At 30.0% G+C, this 21030-nt stretch overlaps 1 protein-coding gene across 1 annotated transcript; it reads right to left on the bottom strand.

Moving 5' to 3' along the window:
• Positions 1-3204: 3204 nt before the first annotated feature.
• Positions 3205-11245, bottom strand: LOC18041130 (ubiquitin carboxyl-terminal hydrolase 12). The gene is made up of 5 exons (XM_006431721.2): positions 11230-11245; positions 10993-11122; positions 10324-10709; positions 3998-4050; positions 3205-3216 (listed from the first exon to the last, which is right to left on the bottom strand). Exons 1-5 carry the CDS (start codon positions 11243-11245, stop codon positions 3205-3207), a joined length of 597 nt encoding a protein of 198 aa, XP_006431784.2.
• Positions 11246-21030: the final 9785 nt, after the last annotated feature.

A 21030-nucleotide genomic window follows, 5' to 3' on the forward strand; every position in this document is an offset into this window, starting at 1 on the left:
CATGATTTACGATAGAACAAGAAAGACATAAATTGTCAAACAAAAATAATGCCATTACAAAATTCTTTAATTACAAAAAATGTTAAACTAAAAGTCGACTTTGTATCTGACACATCATATAACAAATTTACTGATAATCATTATAACATAAGTGCTAACTAATAAAATGCTGTACTTTGTAATTTAAATACAGCCGATGACAATGTGATTATTGTACTAAACCTGCCGGCTTCTGCTAAAATACAAAAGAACCGTTCATCTTACTACATTTGTTCCACTTGCAATTCTAATTAATTGCCAAAATGATTTTTTTAAAGAAAAAAAAACGTAAGGTTTGACAAACCCCAAATTGATTTTTTTCTCCTTACTTCTCAAGTTTTGAGTCCAAGTGGCCAACCTTAAAAATGCTGTCTAAAATCACCTGGCCAAGATACTAAAATGATTTATTTTTGGTCTATTTAGAAAATCAAAGGGAAAATGAGGATTATCTCCCTGTTGTTTCGGCAATCCCTTCTCAAAAAAAAAAAAAAAAAAAGCCTTGGGCTATCCTCATGAGCTAATATTTGAGTATAAGTTATGCTCTAGTATTTATAGACAACAACTGAATCATGTATGTCCTTATGTATGTAGTCCATTTCAGAATGATGTTGGCACACAAGTTTACACTTACCTTATTGTCTTCCACAATTTCTTTTGCTTTATCCTCACTCGTCTCTGGTTTCAGCATGTCATCCTGAATCTTGTATATCATATAAAAGAATAAAATATATTCTTAAATGATGTGAGTCACAATTTCAGATAGAAGGAGCTCAAGTCTCTGTATCTCTGAGTTTGATCTAACTAACCATGAGGACCGGTCCAGGAACAGCGTTACCAATCATCTCATCAGATTCTTCACTCGAAACAACTGACGTTTTTGCATCAAAAGTTTCCTACAATAAAGAAATATACATTCACACAAAAAATTAATGAAGAGAAATTGATTTAATCTTGTGTTAAGAGTACGTAGTAATTGAAGGACATGTGTCACAAAATTGAAAGAGCTCAAATCCCTACATTTTTTCGTTTTTTCTCTTTAGCAGTGAGAACCGAACCACGAACACTGTCACCAACCACCTTAGAACCTAGAACCAAAACGAGAATGAGAAAGACCAAAAAGAAAGAAAAATTAGAAATTTTTGTTTTATTGCAGTATTTATGCCAGTCTCAAATCATAAACTGTGCAGCATTTAATTGGAAATGGCTTTAGCTGAAAGTTTTACAATTGAATTAATATTTGTATGTTCGTCAATTTATAAACTACTCCAAAATCTCAGTCACTTTTTTTTTTGGTCAGTTTAGCATTACTCGTAACTAAATCGATATAAATAAGAATTTTTTATCTTTTCTTCTTTACTAGATACTTGATTGCAGCTTTCCTCGAAAATCGTAATATTTTGAAGTTATCGAGAAAGCTCTAAAATTCAAGGTAAGATTCCTAAAGCTTTCTTTCATACAGCACACTTAATGGCTAGAGAACAACTCTATATATCAATAATAGAAATAGCTAATTATAAGATTAATTAGAAAAGAATAAATATATTGACCTGCCAAAAGTTTTTCTTTTCGATGAAGCCTTTGTCGTCCTGGCCTAGTGTTCTGGTTGTAAGAGCTTGTCTGAGAAGAAGAAAATTTCCCCCCCGGGGAGTGAAGATGCATTTTAGAGTTAAAATTTGTTTCTTTTCCAATTTATTTAACGGCCAAAATTTTTTTTTTAAAAAATGAAAAATAACTAAAGCCTAGTGTCAGTTGCCAAAAAGTAAGAAAAGACACGTCCATATATAAAACGTAATAGAAAATTAAGGTTGGCAGAATGCCGAAAAAATCAATTTTAAATATGTCTGCTTTAATGTGTTAATTAATATTTTTCAAAATACACAGTTAAATAGATCTATTTTATAATTATTTTTGTCAGAGTTCTGTCCCATTTTTCTATCCAAATATCACTGCTCTACATGATATCAGATGGAAAAAGGTTCAAATCCATACATCATTGAGTTTGACCTCAGTACCCACATGAATCGAAACATAGACATTGTCACCAGTCAACTCATCACCTAGAAACCAAAAAAGAAAATGAGAAAAGCAGGTTAAAAAAAAGGAAAGCAAAAATAGAAAGACCAAGACAGATTTTGGTTAATTATAGTCTCTATGCAAGTTTCGAATCATAAACAGCTAATTCAGATTTTTAGCTCATAACTCCCTCAGGATTTGATAATTGTTAATGATTAAAATTAGAAGTTTCAGAATTTTGAGTCACTTCTTTTCCGTCAAAGTAGCATTACTGATAATTAAATAGAGATACATAAGAGTTTGTAATTTGTCGTCATTATTAAAAAGTAGCATCTGAGAATTTCTGTATATATATATGTATGTATACATTTAAAGTTAATTAATTGAAAAAAAATGCTTTAATCAAATAAAAGAACGAGGAAAGAGAATATTAAATAGAAATTGACCTGGCCAAGCCTTTCCGTTTCGGTGAAGCCTCTGTCTTCCTGGTCTAGTCTTCTGGTTGTAAGAACAAACCAGGGAAAAAAAATGATTGATTGTGTAGTTAAAAGCATTTGTTCCTTTGGCAGTTTTAATTAACTGATAAAATTATGTTTTTCAGCGGTCCATGAAAAGAAAAATAAAAGATAAAATATAAATTAAATCCTAATGCTGCAAATTCTTGAATGAAACTGTTAATACATGATATTTTATATCCAATTAACTGCGTACATCTTTTGATTTGATCTCAGCAACATGAAAATTATCACCAATCACTTCAGAGCCTTCACTGATTGAAACATTTGATATCATTGAACCTAGTAGTGTTTCCTACAATAGTAAAATATCCATATATAACAGTTAATGGAATCATGTAGCACTTGTGAATTTTTCTTTAATTTTATACTGACCTTTTTGTCGTCAAGATTTTCCTTTGCTTTAACCTTACTGCTGGATCCTGGGTTTGGAATGTTACCCGGAATCTGAAATAAATTATTAAGATACAAATATATCAAGCAAAAATTCCATTGGTAAAATAGAAGGTTTGAATCTTCCAGGGTTGAGGCTCTTGAGGGAGTAAATTTTTTTTTAATTTAAAAAAGCTAAAAATTCCTACATCTTTGAATTTTTTCTCTTTATTCGCAAGAATTGAACATTGAACATTGTCACCAATCACCTCAGAACCTAGAAACAAAAAAGGAGAATGAGAAGAGCGGATTAAACATAATTGAAAGAAAAAATAGAAAAACCAAGATAAATATATGTTTTATTACAGTCTTCAGGAAACTCTCGAATAATACACAGTTAGAGAATTAAAGACTTTCAAAATCTCAGTCACTTTCTTTTTTTTTTTTTCCCAGTCAAAATAGCATTGCTTACAATTAATGATTATATGTAAGAGTATGTGATTCTTTTTATTTATTTTTTATTACTTTTGTGTGCATGCTAATTCAGATGGTAAAATTTCTTAAGTGGAAAACAACAGGTGTGAGATTTGAACCCTACTCATGTGAGTGGGGATGAGATTTGGTGGCCGTTAGACTAATCCAATCTGGGATGAATTGTTATCATTAGATTTTGCAAGATTAATAGATCAATAAAATGACTATATATGTACATATATGAGTTTGAAAATGGCTACATGAACTTATTAATAGAACAAAAAATAAAAAAATTAAATAGAAAAGAAAAGAAAATGTTGACCTGGCCATTTTTTTTCTTTTCGCTGAAGCCTTTGTCGTCCTTGCCTTGTTTTCTGGTTGTATGAATTTGTCTGATAAGAAGAAAATAGAAAAACAAAATGATAGATTTTGGATTTACCATTTGTTCCTTTTCCAATTCTAATTAACTTCCAAAATAATGTATTTTTTGCGTCTAATAAAAAATAAAAAATAGTATATCAGTTAAAAATGACACGTGTCCATATATATAATATCGGTAAAAAAGAGCTCAATTCCCTAAATACCTCAGTATCCACATGAACAGAACCATAAACATCGTAACCAATCACCTCATAACCTAGAAAACAAAATGGAGAGTGTGAAAGACGAATTAAACAGAAATTATAGAAAGAAAAAAAATAGAAGGACGAAGACGAATACACGAGAATTTATCAACTCCTCCAAAATCACTTGTAACTAAAAACAAATACACAAGAATTGATGATTTTTTTATCGTTATTTGAAGATGCTACCATCTATCTTCACTTGGCATACTAAGATAGTGAGAACGACCAAATAAGAAACACGTGGGATCCATCATTTTATACTTTTAAACAACTGTTCTTTAATATTAAAGAGGATGCGTTCCACTATGTGATCGACCGCTCATGTGGAGGTGGTGACACTGACCCACACAAGTATTATTCTAGATGAACAACATTTACATACATACATACATATATAATCATTCTCAGGTGCAGACATCCGCATTTTTCTTAATGCGAACACACTATTAAACCGTGCCGTTTAAAAGAGTTAAAAATCAACTCTCTTAAATTCCGCAGTTTTAAAGTGTGGGCATAAAAAAAAAATGAGGGCACCCGCACTAGATAAAGACGACATACATACACGCATACATACACATACACACACACACACATACACACACACACACACACATACATACATACATACACACACACACACGTTATACTACTTGACAAGACGCATGTCAAGAACTCATTGGCAGGACCGTAGGGCCTACACCGTCCAGATAAATATATGTATATATATATATATAGACACACCCGCGCACACACACACACAAAGTAAATTGAAAATTTTACCTTAATGAAATAAAAGAAAGAGAGAAGAAAAAAGACTGTATACAAAAAAGAAAACAAAAAAGAAGGAAAAAACGAATTGCAATTTGACCTGGCCAACCTTTTCTGGTTCGTTGAAGCCTTTGTCGTCCTGGCTTTGTTTTCTGGTTGTAAGAGCTTGTCTAAGGAAAAAATGAAAAAAAAAAAAAAAAACCATATATGAATGCGGGGATATTGGCTCATGAGTGAGTAATTAACTCAAATTGTAAGGACTAAGTGAGCGTTAATCCTAAAAATTTTTAATCATCATAGTGGATATAGTCATCAAACGATGTAAAAAAAGCATCTAATAAAAGAGAAGGAATTGAATTCTACCAGTACCGGAGGTAATAATTGTTGGAAATATCCTCCAATTTCGTTCATTTTTTCTCGTATTTGATTCATGTTTAATTCGCTTAATTTCTCTGTTCTTTACTTCCTCATCCGCTTCATCAACCTTCAATGAAATTAAATAATATAGAATTAAAAATCGTAGGAAGTAAATTGTTTTGTTAACTTCTAATCTAAAGAAAGTATCAACCTTTTTTCTTTTTTCTTTTTTATATTGCCGTAATGGAATGGAATTTACACTGACCTTGTTCTCGTTGTTGTATCTGCAGTGGCTTCTGCTTCAATTAGAAACACACTCTTTGACAATATTGAAGGACATGCATTATGAAGGAAGCTTGTGAGAATTAATGCTTTTTATTTTTATTTTGAGTTGTCGTTGGACCTTGATAATGAAAATGGTCTGCTGGATGGAGCGATAAAATAAATTTATTGTGGGGAATTTTCATTTTTCAATTTTTTTAAAAGAAAGAGAAGGTTGTTGACCGAAAAATCAGGTTGAATAGTCGCATGCCTACCAAAAAGTCAAGATGATTGGAAGATAGGAAAATGAGGATTAGGCCCTGCTTTCCGGTAAAACCAAGCCAATTTTTTTTAATATTTTAAAGTAAGCATAAATATCCTTATTATTATACCACTTATCATGATGTTAGCTTTTGAATTTAAATGTTTTACAAATATTCTACCATCATCATAAGGGTAAAAGTATAATTTAATTTATAACATATGAAATTAAAACAAACAAAATCATATTTTTATCAACAAATAATTAAACAAAAAAAAAAATAGGGACATCCTGTACTTACCAACTCACAAACAGCTTGAAATTGAAAACATTTCAACATTTTTTTTTTCAAACAGAAACATAAAAAGGTTGGTAGAATCAAATCAAGTTAAACTTTATTCAGTATCTCCACAAAGCACAAAGCACAAATCTGTTCCTTCAAAAAATCTTAAAATCTTTGCCAAAGCAACACATAAGGGAAAGCTATGGGTCATTTAAGAAATGAAGGAAATCTTCAGAACAAACAAATCAAGGAAAATCCAATTATGGCGTGCAATGGTGTGCGCCAGGTTCCATTACACTACTAAATTATATAGCTTAATAACTTTGTCGGACTTTAACAAATCCAAGATTCTGAATTGCAACATTTATAGATATATATACATACTTACATACATACATATATATATTCCTAGGTGCAGGCATCCTCATTCTTTTAATGCTAACACGCATTAAGCTATATAGTTTAATAGATTTATTGTTCAATTCACTATAAAGCCATATGATTTAATAGCTTGCCTACAGTGACTCTATTAAACTATATGGTTTGATAATGAGTGTGCATGAAAAAATAAAGAGACGCCGGCATGAAAGAAGGACTATATATATAGTTTTTTCGGTCTAGATGCCCAAATGAGAATTTCATATAGGTTCATTATTACACCATATGGTATAATGGCAAATCATATGTAATTCACATTTAGGTATCGGATCCTAGATTTGTTGAAGTCTGAAAAAGCTATTAGCCCATATGCTTTAATAGTGTAATGACATTATATTATTAAATTATATGGTCTAATAACTTTCCTCAATTTTAATAAAGTTCAAGATTCTAAACCAGGTTAGCACCCACACACACACACATATATGTATATATATGAAAATTCTAACACAAGGATGTTTGCATGAAACAAAGTGCGAAATGTTAAGTAAGCTGATCAAAATTACCAAAAGGAAAGTCATCAATAGCCAAATCAACAAGGGGTTTATCACTTCACACAACTTGCTCAAGTCAAAACTATTTGTCAAGGAATAACTCCAGCACAATTTTAAACTTGAATGCCAAAATTATGTAGGAATATTTCATTCTGTTTTACAAAGATATTGTGCAATAGTTTAGGAAGTATTCACTTATTATCCTTTAATTTTTTTTACAAGTATTCTTCTTTAATGTTATTAAGTCTTTTAACGGCTAGTTAGCATTTATTTGTATAAATAACTCTGTAAATTTCATTAATAAACATAACAAGTATTATATTCTTCATAGAATTTTTTCAAATCAATAGTTTACAATCCAACAAAATGATTTTCAACATTATAAAATGATTAATGATATCGTAAAATACCAAATTCGCATTTTATTTTGCCGACATATATATTAATAATTTATTTAGTCTTTTTATTAATTGAAAAAAGGAAATTTCACTCAATGAAGGGGTCGTAACCCGCCTTACCCCCAAGTGACTGTAGGCGTAATGCCAAAAACACAACTTGACAACATCTTGAGGACCCCATTATGTTTGAAACTGAAAGGGAAAATACAAATAATTATTGATCATAGAGGAACATATGATTAAAGAAAGACTTTACTGAAAGGCAAAAATGTATGTACATATATAAAAATATACACACATATAGGCGTGACCGCGCTTCTCTCTACAAACTTCTAAATTTTTTTTTCTTGAATAATTTTTCATGGCATGAACACGTAACTTATACAATATTCAATTAAAAAATCCAACTGTCAATAAAACGAATAAACAAAGATTATAAATGAATTTGACTTAAAAATAAAAGAAGACTATAATTTAGGTGGTCCATAAAACATTTTAAAGATAGCATACTTTAGCCTGGAGCACATCCGATGACGATCCCATTATATGAGCATATTACAAAGTCAATGTATCCAGCAGTGGGATCAATAAAGAAATTAAGGAGGAAAGAACATTAATATAAAAATTACTTAAAATTACTTAGCCAAAGTATTTCCTGGCCAGCTAAAGGGCATTTGAGGCCTTAGCCAATTTTTCTTTTTTCATAAGGCCTCTTAACATTAATATAAAAATTACTTAAAATTTTTCACGAAAATTTTTTTGTTGATAGAGTGATTTCGGGTCAATTTAGGATTATTGTAACTGGTAACTTATAAAAAGATTTTGGGCCAATTTAATATTATTGTAACTAACGAAATAAGTTACTTCTATTGTGCGTATGAAATAAGCACCTGAACAAAAATGCAATCGAGTGTTTAATGAACTGTGTTGTTATGATTACTATGAATTTCAAATGCAAAATATTTGCATTTGATAAATTTTATTACTAAAGTGTTTGTTTTATTGTATAATGACTAAAATGGACCGAATTTAATTTTTTTTCTAGAGAAAATTTAATAAATTTTCAGAAACATTTTTTTAAAGTACGCAAATTTACTTGAATTGAAAAAAATTCAATTACTTAAAATATAAGGAAATTAATAATGGTTATAAAAAATAATAAAATTCACACACACACACACACACACATATTAAGTAATATGAAGTTGTGTTAAGTGTTCGCTTTAGATCCGAAATTAAATGGTGTTGAAATAAGTTTACAACATTGTAAAAGTCCGTTTACGATGTTGTAAATCCATCCCAGATTTTATTACCGGACTTTAATTCTAAATTGAAATATTTTTGGTTGTGGTAATATGGTAGATTTATGATTTTTATATTATTGTTTATAGAAAAACATGATATAATTATTTTATTGAAATAATAAGGTTATACAAGGAACTTTAAAAGAGTATGGTGACTTATTTTGTAAGTTTCTTTTAAAAAATATTCCTGTACTTCCTCTTAAAAGGTCGATAATCTTTTCACCCCCCCCCCCCCCATTTTTGTAAATCTACCTGCTTCTAGAAAGTAATTACAAAAAATTCAGATTATTTTTAAAAACTTTCAAATAAAAAAGAATTTTTTAGAACTAATTAATTAAATTTATCTTAATTTGTATTTTTCCAACCTAGATATTTTATTATATTTAATTACTAAAGTTGCTTTACCCTAAGTTTAAATTTATCATTTTACATTTATAAGGTAATTAACTTCAATCTTTTTAATTTTATACAATATTTATTATTTCTAAATGATGTGTCAATACTAAATTATTGGTATAATTATTAATTTTTAATTAACAAACATAACATCTTTAAGGTACAATACTAATGTAAATTATCATGATATCAAATTCATGTCATTTACATCTACAATACTGAAAACTATTGTATTTCATATAAAAACCTTAGATTATAGATCACAAGATTAAATACCAAAATTATTCTATACGAGAATTAATAAATATTCTCAAGTCAATTAATTTGGTCATTTTATGTCAAGAAAATTATCAATGATCCATCTTAAGTTTATTTTGTGTTCAAAAATACTAAAAAAGTTTTAATTTGTTTCAATTTAATTTCACCCTAAGTTTACAAATTGTATCAACATAATTAAATAAAAAAAATTGATAAAACAGAAACAAAGATATAAAATTATCGTTACAAAATTATAAAACAAAAACAAACACAAATGACAATTGTGGTCATTTTATAAGGTAATTTTTTTTCTCGAATAGTTGATAGAAATTACAAACTTAGGATGGATGATTGAACAAATTCTAACTTTTACAGTATTTTTTAACAAAATGTAAACTTAAGATGAATGGCTGATAATAAGCTTTTATGTCGTAATGATAAAACAGTCAAATAAAAGTTATGTTAAAGCAACATTAATGATAAAATTTGGTCTAAGAAAACATAAGGAAAGATTACAAGAAGGGTTAATTAATTAAATGCACTAATTTTTTTGCTAATTTGTATTTATTAAAAATAATGAGAACAAAGTGTATACATTTCCAAGAAATGGGTGAGTTTACGCAATAAGTAAGGTGAAAATATCACTGGTCTTTTTAAAATAAAAAATGTTAGCTTAGTATAGGTGTCACATTTGGGAGCTACAAAATAAATTTTCTTGGTCAATCACATTGGTTGAACCGCCGAAATAAGGGAAAATTTTATTTATTTATTACAAGGAGGCAATTACACTCAATCTTAAACTTTTTACCAGCCTTACCCCTCGTAATAACAAAGTGCATTAAGCCAAAAACAGAAAGAGCGACAACGTCTTGAATTCTGAAGCTAAACCTTCATTCACTTATAAAAAAGAAAATACAGATACTAAGAGGAACCAGCGATGAAACAAAGACTTAAGACTTTATTCCAAATTCAGGAGGATACCTAAACAGGGTACACGATCGATAATAAGAGTTTTAATTGATTTGATGAAAGCAGTGAATAAGCAACCAACGAATTGGTTGCAACCACAATCAATTCCTCTTTCTCTAATAACAGCAAGGGAGTCCTCCTTGGAAAGAGTTCCGTCAGTGTCGGTAGGTTTAATAACATGAACCTCAGCACCAAATGTACATGTATTATTAAGAAGGTACCCTTTTAAATGTTGATTAAATTCTGCTAGAGTAAGAAATTTGCCGAAGCCCCATTCACTTGTATGCTGATCAAAGGTCCTCACTGGAGATTTAGCATCTTGGACTGCCAAGTAATCCTTCCTAATCTGATCATACACAAACAATCTGTAGTAGACATTAACACTCCAAGCAGCATTAGAATAAGAATTGCTTTCATCTATTTTCACGTAAAGAGAAAGATGATCGCTGCTCTCGTTTCCCTTTGGGTAAAAAACCAATCTCCTGCCATTAAATTCAAGAAAAATTATATTAGTCGCCAAACAATTACATATTTGATCTTCAGACACAAAGAGAGAGTCTTTGGGTCCGGGTACTCTCAGTGGAATTCATATCATACGATAAAGAAGAATTTTGATCCAGTTTATTTTATAATCTTCTATCATTTATCTTCAATCGAATATCTACTACTAATCATAATCATAACAACCAAAAAAAAAAAAAAACAACTCAGCACTGAATTCAAATCTGATAAAGAAAGCAAGCATGTATAAACGTGCAGACGCACCAATAGTAGCCTCCGGATTCGAAAACACCAGATTCAAATCTATTCACTGTTGAGTCTGCTAGTAGATTGAATGATTTTATTTTAAATATGTAGTCAGCTGGAGGAAGACTCCTTTTTCCTCTCAAAATTTCTGAAATTGAGAATACACTGTATTAATACAAATTTTGTAGGGAAAAAGATATATAGACAAGAGCTTAACATTAATTTTTAGAGAAGTAGGAGGATTAATAAACGTACCGTTATCGTTAGCCATTGTCAAATTCCCGAATTCTCAAGCATTTACCGAAGGATTAAAGTCAAATAGGAACAATTCTTCAGAGAAACGCTCTGGTCGAAGTAATCCAAACTGCATTAAAAATCCATTCTAGACCGTCCAAACGACTTATTAGAATGGACATATTGAAATTAAATCATAAATCTAATGGCAATCATTTTCCAGTACATAATCCAGATGTCACTTTCAATTTCGTGAAACATGCTCGTGCAATTACAGGTGTACTTTTTTCACAAATTCACACGCACGAAGAACTTAATACTAAATTAATTAGGGCTTCACTTATTAAATTCACTTTCAATGAATTTAACTTTCTTTTCTTCTAAAAAGAAAAAAGGAAAATTCAACCTCTGAATTTTAAAATATATCCATGTCCTTTCAAATATGGATAATGTCAAGAGATCAATGAGAACAAGTTTTCGACAAACGTCCAGGCTGGACTAGTGAACATTTCGTGAATCCATTCTAGATCGTCCAAACGACTGATTAATGAGAACAAGCTGAGATTGGATCTAATGGCCATCATTTTCAGGTAATAAATCTAAATGTTATTTATAATTTCGTGAAACATGCCAGCGCAATTAAATAACCTCAAATTTACGCTTACCATTAATTAGGGCTTCACTTTCAACAAATGTGATTTTCTTTTCTTGCGAAAAGAAAGAAAATGACAGTGCAACTAAACAGACGTGAATTCTCAAATTCGCACCTATCTAGTCTTGCGTCTTGTCTTGGTCCACCTTAATCCCATTAATTATAGGGTCTCATTTACGAAGGTGCTCCAAATATTACTTTCAATGAATGAATGAATGAACGAATGCGACTTTCCGATCTGAAAAAAGAAAAAAAAAGGAAAGAGAAAAGAAACTAAAATTTAAGAAAATATTCATCCCCTTACAAATACGGGTAAAGTCAAGAAATCAATGGGAACAATTTCAGAGAAATTAATGTGCGGGCCAGAATTGTGCAAATTGCGTTACATCCACGAGTATGGACAAAATAAATTATAACTAATGGCTCACCCAACTCATAATTTGCACACAATTATGATTCAAATTTTATTACGAAAATAATAGCAAATAAATTTACAGTTAATGATAAGATAAAAATTAATTCAAATCTAATCGCAATCATTTTCCAATACAGAGTCTAAATTTTACTTTCAATTTCGTGAAACATGCTAGTACGATTAAATCAATGGGAACAATTTCAGAGAAATTAATGTCCGGGCTAGAATTGTGCTAATTGCGTTACATCCACGAGTATGGACAAATTAAATTAGATCTAATATGTTCACCCAACTCATAATTTGCACTTAATTTTTTAAAAAAAAATTATTGCTAAAATAATAATAAAGAATTTACTCTTAAGGATAATGTAAAAAAATTAATTAGCAAACCTAATGGCAATCATTTTCCAATATGTAGTCTAAATTTTACTTTCAATTTCGTGAAACATGCTAGTACGATTAAATAACAAATGTATTTTTTTTCCCCCTCAATTTCACACTTGGGACTTAATATCATTAATCTAAATATAAACAAAGATTTTGTAGGAAAGATAATTTTGTGAAGCTTGTTTACTTGGGCAATTTTTTTTTTTTAAAAAAAGATTTGCACATATGTCTTTATGTATATACCAAGCTTATTACCTATTAGGAAAAATAAAGACAGATGGAGATAAAAATCTTAAATTCATGAATGTCTACAATCAAGAAGAGATTGAAAGTAGTTTGGAATGGGAGAAGGGCGAGAGAGAGCGCCTAACAATTTTTTTTTTTAAGTATCGATGCAGGGGTTTATTAAGAAAGTACAACAAATGAGGGTTATTTTAGGAATTAAGAAAAGTATGTAGACAAAAGGGGTTTAAAAAGAATGTTAGAGGTGTGCTAATAGTCCAACTCTTGTAAAAAAATTAAGGATGAAATTGGTGGTGCATTTGCTAGATTGGAATCGGAATGAGTTGGAATCGAAATGAATAAAAATGAGAATGGGTTGAAATGGGAATGAAGAATTAAAATCAAAATAAGTTTATTATTTGAACTGTAGTAATCAGAATCAGAATAAGTTGGATTGCCATTAATGGGTTTGCTTTGTCTTGGAATCGAAATCAGAAAGAGTTAGATTGTATCAAGTTACTAGAACGTATTTAATGAATTGTTGTCATAATTATTATTTTGTATTTTAATTATTGTGATTATTTATTTAAAAATTATTATTATTCGTAATTATTGTTGACAATATATTAATATTCTATAAATTTTTTTTTATAAATAATAATAATAATAAAAATTAACATTATTACATTAAATAATTATTTTTATTTTATCATTAATAATGACAATATTTCAAAATATATTAATTGATTAGAATAATTATATTAATTAATTATAATAATCATTGAAAATAATTTTTTAACTAAGGATAAAATGGGCATTTTCAATTTTTGCAGGAGCAAAATGGTTAGTAAACGCACAATGAGTTCAATTAAGAAAAGAAAATTGTTTGTATTCAGAGAATTGAGGTTGTCAAGAAAAAGAATCCTTAATATTTTGAATTTATACGTAGTTTTTTATAATTTGGGTAATTACTAATTTATTTTTTCATTGGGCCCAAATGAATTATTTAAAAATTATTATCTTATCCATTTAGCAAGATTATTAATTTAGCACATTGGTTTAAGTCAAGATCAGAAATTTTATAATTTAATCAAGATTATTAATTTTTCAAACATGCATTTCTCAAGTATTTACCGCAGGAGTAAAGTCAAATAGGAACAATTCTTCAGAGAAACGCTCTGGTCGAAGTACTCCAAACTGCATTGAAAATCCATTCTAGATCGTCCAAACGACTACTTAGAATGGACATATTGAAATTAAATCATAAATCTAAGTGTAAAAGCTTGTTTAGTCCCTATATTATGAGGTTAGTGTCCATTTAGTCCCTGTATTTTTAAAAACACCTCAAAACGTCCCTGCTACTAAATATTGACACTCATGCCATTATTTTTTATTATTTTTAACTTGCTTTTACAATATTACACTTTTACAATAATGTTTCTTTTTTGGATATTAATAAAAAATTAAATTATCATATTAAACTCAAAAATAAAATAAAAACAAAAAAGGTATATATTAATTTTTGTGGAAGCTCACGTATGTCTAAAAAATTAATATCGTAAAAAATTACATTATCAATTTTTTTAGAAAAATTAATATTTTAACTCAAGAGTGTGTTCCACAAAAATTAATATATATATATATTTTTTATTTTATTTTATTTTTTGGTGTTAAACTGGTAATTTATTTTTTTCTTTTTAATAATGTCTAAAAAAATTATTATAATAGGGCAATGTTATAAAAATAAGTTAAAAGGAATAAAAAATAATGGCAAAAGTGTCAATAATTTAATGGTAGAGATGGTTTGAGGTATTTTTAAAAATATAAAGACTAAACGGACACTAACTTCAAAATATAAATACTAAACGAACTTTTACCCTAAATCTAATGGCAATCATTTTCCAGTACATAATTTAGATGTCACTTTCAGTTTCGTGAAACATGCTCGTACAATTAAAAAACAGGTGTATTTTTTTCTCAAATTCACACGCACTAAGAACTTAAAACCAAACTAATTAGGGCTTCAGTTACTAAATTCACTTTCAATGAATTTGACTTCTTTTTCTCTAAAAAGAAAAAAGGAAGAAAGAAAATTCAACCTCTCAATTTTAAAATATATCCATGTCCTTTCAACGATGGATAATGTCAAGAGATCAATGAGAACGAGTTTTCGACAAACGTCCAGGCTGGACTAGTGAACATTTCGTGAATCCATTCTAGATCGTCCAAACGACTGATTAATGAGAACAAGCTGACATTGGATCCAATGGCCATCATTTTCAGGTACAAAATCTAAATGTTATTTATAATTTCGTGAAACATGCCAGCGCAATTAAACAACCTCAAATTTACGCCTACCATTAATTAGGGCTTCACTTTCAATAAATGTGATTTTCTTTTCTTGCGAAAAGAAAGAAAATGACAGTGCAATTAAACAGACGTGAATTCTCAAATTCACACCTATCTAGTCTTGCGTCTTGTCTTGGTCCACCTTAATACCATTATTTATAGGGTATCATTTAGGAAGGTGCTCCAAATGTTACTTTCAATGAACGAATGAATGAACGAATGCGACTTTCCTATCTTTAAGAAAAAAAAAAAAATGGAAAGAGAAAAGAAACTAAAATTTTGTAAAATATTCATCCCCCTACAAATACGGGTAAAGTCAAGAAATCAATGGGAACAATTTCCGAGAAATTAATGTGCGGCGCAGAATTGTGCAAGTTGCGTTACATCCACGAGTATGGACAAAATAAATTATAACTAATGGCTCACCCAACTCATAATTTGCACACAATTATGATTCAAATTTTATTACGAAAGTAATACCAAATAAATTTACTGTTAATGATAAGATAAAAAATTATTTCAAATCTAATCGCAGTCATTTTCCAATACATAGTCTAAATTTTACTTTTAATTTCGTGAAACATGCTAGTACGATTAAATCAATGGGAACAATTTCCGAGAAATTAATGTCCAGGCCAGAATTGTGCAAATTGCGTTCCATTCCACGAGTGTGGACAAATTAAATTAGATCTAATGGCTACCTCAACTTATAATTTGCACCCAATTTTAATTCAAATTTTATTATTAGAAAAATAATAAAGAAATTTACTATTTGGGATAGCATAAGAAATTATTTCAAACAGCAGTCCTCTTTCCTTTCTCCTTCTCGATTCTCTCTCAGAATAGAATCTCCGTAAACGCAATGGCTGTCCAAAGGATTTAATCTATGTTAATCTAATTAAAAAAAAGAAACCTTCAATTAATAAACTGTGTTAATCAACCAGCTGGCAATCAAAATTCATAAATACATAATAAGTAAATAACTACTATATATATATATCGTCTCATATATTTTCTAACTTTAAAGCTCAAATTTCTTGCTGGTTATGAGTTTACTAGAATCTGAATATGAGGACTATGTGGAGCGGCTATTTATATATTGTTCTGTTACCCTATCATAAATATCGCCGCCATTTAGTTGATTTTTTCAAAATTACAATTTTATCATTAAATTTAATTGTTCAATAAATAATTCATAAACTAGATAAATATATCTAATTTATAATTTATAATCTATCAACATATTTTAATCTACAGTATTTTACATTTGACTGAAAAAATTAAATTAATTTTTTTAAAAACATTTACAAAAATGTGGGACATCTTTCTAATGTTTAAATTATTATCTTTTGGTCTACGATATTTTAAAAAATTTCCTAATGTATTGTCATTATTATGAAAATGATAATAATATTTCTTTCAAAGATAATCTGTGTTGATTGTTGATTATAATACTTAGTATGTACTGTAAATAGGTGTTGAACAGTCACTGCTTTCGCAAATGAACTTTCGGGTCATTCATACTTTTAGGGGAAATAATGCGGTTGCTAATGTTTTAGCAAACTTGGGTCTTCACTCTTCAGTATAATCATTTCACTTCGTGGAATGCCTCTCCTTCAGAGATCAACGCTTTTCTTTCTTGGGGATGCAAATGGTTTTCTAAACTTTCGCTTTTGCTAGTATATGTCATGATTGCATCTTAGGGTCCGGTTCCGGTGCAACTGTGGTACCGTGCCACAGTTGGATCCAGCCGTTGGATTCACTTGGATGGGTGGGATTTATTGAGATCCAATGGCTAGGTGCAACTGTGGCACAGTACTACAGTTGCACCACGGTTTTCCCCTGCATCTTATACCTTTATGATTTTGAGGAGGGGTAATACTCACAATGTCTCCCTAATTAGTTGTACTTCATTTTTATACTTTAATAAAGTTCCCCTCATTCCGTTGATGTTATTTTTAAAAATCATATATATACTATAAATTAGTGATAGATCAAAAATTAAAATTAGAAGGGAATTTTTATTCATGTTCCAAATAGATAGAGATTAATAGAAAAAATAAAATACTGCATATATTACAAGGATAGGGTCATGTTTGATATTTGATTGGGGTACATTTATCAAAAAAAGAAAAATTAAAGTTTTAATGGGGTGCATTTATAAATAGGGTGTTATTTTACAAAAAGTTGGAAGTGGGATTATCCCCCACCAAAAGAAAATAAATAAAATCAAGGAAAGGACAATCAGATACCTATTATTTGGGAAAATATCAAGAAGATCCGTTAATTTTTAGAATTTGTCAGATAGACTATTTTTAAGAAATTTATGCTTATTGACTATAGTAAGATTTTCTACTTTTATTCTACTTTTATTTGTTAAAAGGTTACTAATGCTTTTTTTTCTGTTATTATTTTAACATTAGAGATTACGTAAGGTATTAAAAGTTATCAAAACCTAATTATACATGGTAAAAATAACGGATTATAGGAAGAAAGTATCATCCTCCTTTTTACAATTATTCAAGTTTATTCTCTTGTGGGAGAAAAAACCAGATTATATATTTATACATTTACACAGTTTACACATTTGTTTTAAGGGAAAATTGTCAGTTTTCACTCTACTGAAATTAATATATACTACTTACTCCTACTACAAAATCCAATAATCCCCTGGCACAAAAATTCAAAAAAAGGGGATGAATGAGTCATTTGCTTGATATTCAATCTTGGGATTGTAAAATATAAAGAAAAAATATTTAAAAATAATAAAAAGTATTTACACTGAAATTTATATTTCTTGTTTTTAGTAATCAAATTTTTTATTTTAATTTAAATTTACATAATTTATTTAATTATAATAAATATGAACAAAAGTATATATGAAACTAAGGATAACAATATAAAATTATGGTTCTAGGAGGGCTATTGGGTATTATGAAAATAGTATGGAGTAAATAGTATATATTAATTTTAGAGTAATGATACAGCCACAAACTCTTGTACAAACTTATTTTGTACAAACTGATGTGGCATGATAAGATTGGTTGAATTAAATATCACTTAACCCACATGATTTATTTTTATTAATTTATATTTTCATTCAACCAATGAATTAATGCTACATCAGTTTGTGCAAAATAAGTTTGTACAAGAGTTTGTGGCTGTATCATTACTCTTAATTTTAATATGGGAAATGGACAAATTTTCCTTATTTTAAGGGATGTATTTAAAGCATAAATTTTCTTTCTTTTCTCTTGATGATGCCTGAAGGTCTAACCTAAACTACATAGATTATTTTTGTCAAATTAATTTCTAAATATTTTAATTAATTTTATTTTTTTGATGTTGAGAATCAAATAAAACGGCATTGAATGAAGTTTTCAAAGACATAATCCGAACTTGTCAAAGGGATAATCTGCACTTGTCAAAGACAAGATCCGCGCCGAACGGATTGACACATTTCCTTCCGTATTCACATATGTAATCTTTGAAGAAATGTAGCCTCTGTATCTATAAATAACTCTCAGTGTATAATGTTTTATTCTAGAAATGAAAACACGTTTCTTCATGGTATCAGAGCCATGAATACGCTCAAGTTTCTTCAAGTTTCGCTGCTCTGTTTGTAACAAAAACAGAGGAAACCAAATTCCTCCCACAATCATTTTTCCCACCATTTTCTTGCTTAAACCCATTCCTACCATTACAGATATCCATGCCGATTAAGAAACAAGCCACCTATATGTAAAAAAACTTGAGTTTACAAATTTATCAACAATCCCATCAATTTTCCAAGAGTGTGTTCCTCAAAAACCAAGAATACCATCAAATTTCTCAGTTTCCAGTGAGGAAACTGTAAAAATTTCGAATTTAAACACATCTACACGCGCTCACACCCGCCACCCGAAGCCACGGCCAGTCAACCACGCGCCTTTGTCATCATTCACACGCTCTCACTTGCTCCAGAGGTTGAAGAAGACGTCAACTGACATGTCGTTTTTATCACCCGAAGCCACGGCCAGTCAACCACGCGCCTTTGTCATCATTCACGCGCTCTCACTTGCTCCAGAGGTTGAAGAAGACGTCAACTGACATGTCGTTTTTATCTCCAGAGTGCAGTAGTATTAAAACGACGTGTCATTTTTTTTTTTACATTACAACCAACATGCAGTTTGTAAATTAGAGATAAAACGACGTGACGTTTAGTCTCCAGAAGTGCAGCAGGCTTAAAACGACATGTCGTTCATATTCCATCAGAACCGACATATCGTTTCGTTAAGCAGAGGCCAAATGACTTGTCATTTTATGATTTAAAGAGGTTATTTTTTTCTTCTTTCAATCTAGACGGAAAAAAAAACAAAAAAAAACAAAAAACAAAAAAAGAGAAAAAAACAAAAAAACAAAAAAAATGGAGAAAACTCCAACTGAATCTTCTCCTGCTGTCATTCAATCTGTTCAATCTGATGGAGTATTTAATGCTGGAATTATCCTCACTGAGACAAACTACGATGTTTGGTCTCAAATAATGGAGATGCATCTTGTAGAAAGAGAAAAACTCTAATATATTCGTAGCAGCACAAAACCATCTGAGGAATCTTCAAAGGAATATGAGAAACGGTATAGTGAGAACCAAAAAGTAAAAATATGGTTACTCATATCCATGTGTCCGGAGATCATGAAACGATATTTACGAATTCCTATAGCCTACGAGATTTAGGATGCATTATCAAAAGCCTTCTATGATGGAAGCGATGAATTACAAGTTTTCACTCTAAACCAGAAGGTATTCTCTACCAAGCAAAATGGACAACCACTCTCTAAATTCTACGGAGAATTGATCGAAATATTTCGAGAACTTGATCACCGAGATAAAGTGGTCATGAAGGATCCAGAAGATGTTGTAATATACAGAAGATCTGTTGAAAGATTGAGAGTGCACATTTTTCTTGCGGGGCTAGATGAAGAATTTGACCAAGTTCGTGGAGAAATTCTATGAAAAGATATTATCCCAGACTTAGAAGAATGTTATTCTCTGATCCGAAGAGAAGATGTACGGTAAAGCAAACTAAACAAGAAGGTCGACTAGAAACATCTACTATGATAGCACGACAGCAGCCTCAAAGGAAGCTTGTTGACCAGTCATCACTCTATTGCACTCATTGTAGAAATAAGGGTCATACAAAAGAACAATGTTTTGAAATCATTGGATATCCTGACTGGTGGGATACTCGAAAGAAGAACACCAATCATGGATAAAAAACTGGAGTAGCTGAATCCATATCCACTACAGATCTTAAAAAAGAATCTTCAGTGCAAATCACAACCTCTGTCAGTCTAGGTAAAACCCTTAAAACTCTTACACATGTTATTAATAGTACATGGATAATTGATTCTGGGGCAACTGATCATATGACTTTTGATTCTCGACAAGTATCTCAATTGAAACCATCTTCACAAAAACATATTTCCACTGCAAATGGAACCACAACCTCAGTTATTGGGGAAGGATCTTTACGACTCACAAATGAATTAAACTTAGACTCTGTGTTAATTGTTCCATCTTTAGATTATAATCTTTTATCTGCGTCTCAATTAACCACTTACTTATCATGTGTTGTAATTTTTTGGCATGATCATTGTGTGTTTAAGGATATCCAAATGAAGCAAACGATTGGTTATGGTATTAGACAAGGCAACTTGTACTACTTGGAGATGTCATCAACAAACACTGGAAAGCTAAGCCCCGCACTAGTCGTAGATAGTTCCATAAAAAAAGGGAAATCAGAAATTTGGTTATGGC

This window comes from Citrus clementina, unplaced genomic scaffold, assembly GCF_000493195.1.
Source record: "Citrus clementina cultivar Clemenules unplaced genomic scaffold, Citrus_clementina_v1.0 scaffold_5, whole genome shotgun sequence".
Lineage (NCBI taxonomy): Eukaryota > Viridiplantae > Streptophyta > Magnoliopsida > Sapindales > Rutaceae > Citrus > Citrus x clementina.

Coding starts and splice junctions, on each gene's coding strand:
- LOC18041130 (XM_006431721.2), bottom strand. Junction 10,710..10,992: donor GAATCCGGAGGCTACTATTG/GTGCGTCTGCAC, acceptor ATTTAATGGCAG/GAGATTGGTTTTTTACCCAA. Junction 4,051..10,323: donor AGAAAGAGGAATTGATTGTG/GTTGCAACCAAT, acceptor TTTGTTTTCTAG/GTTATGAGGTGATTGGTTAC.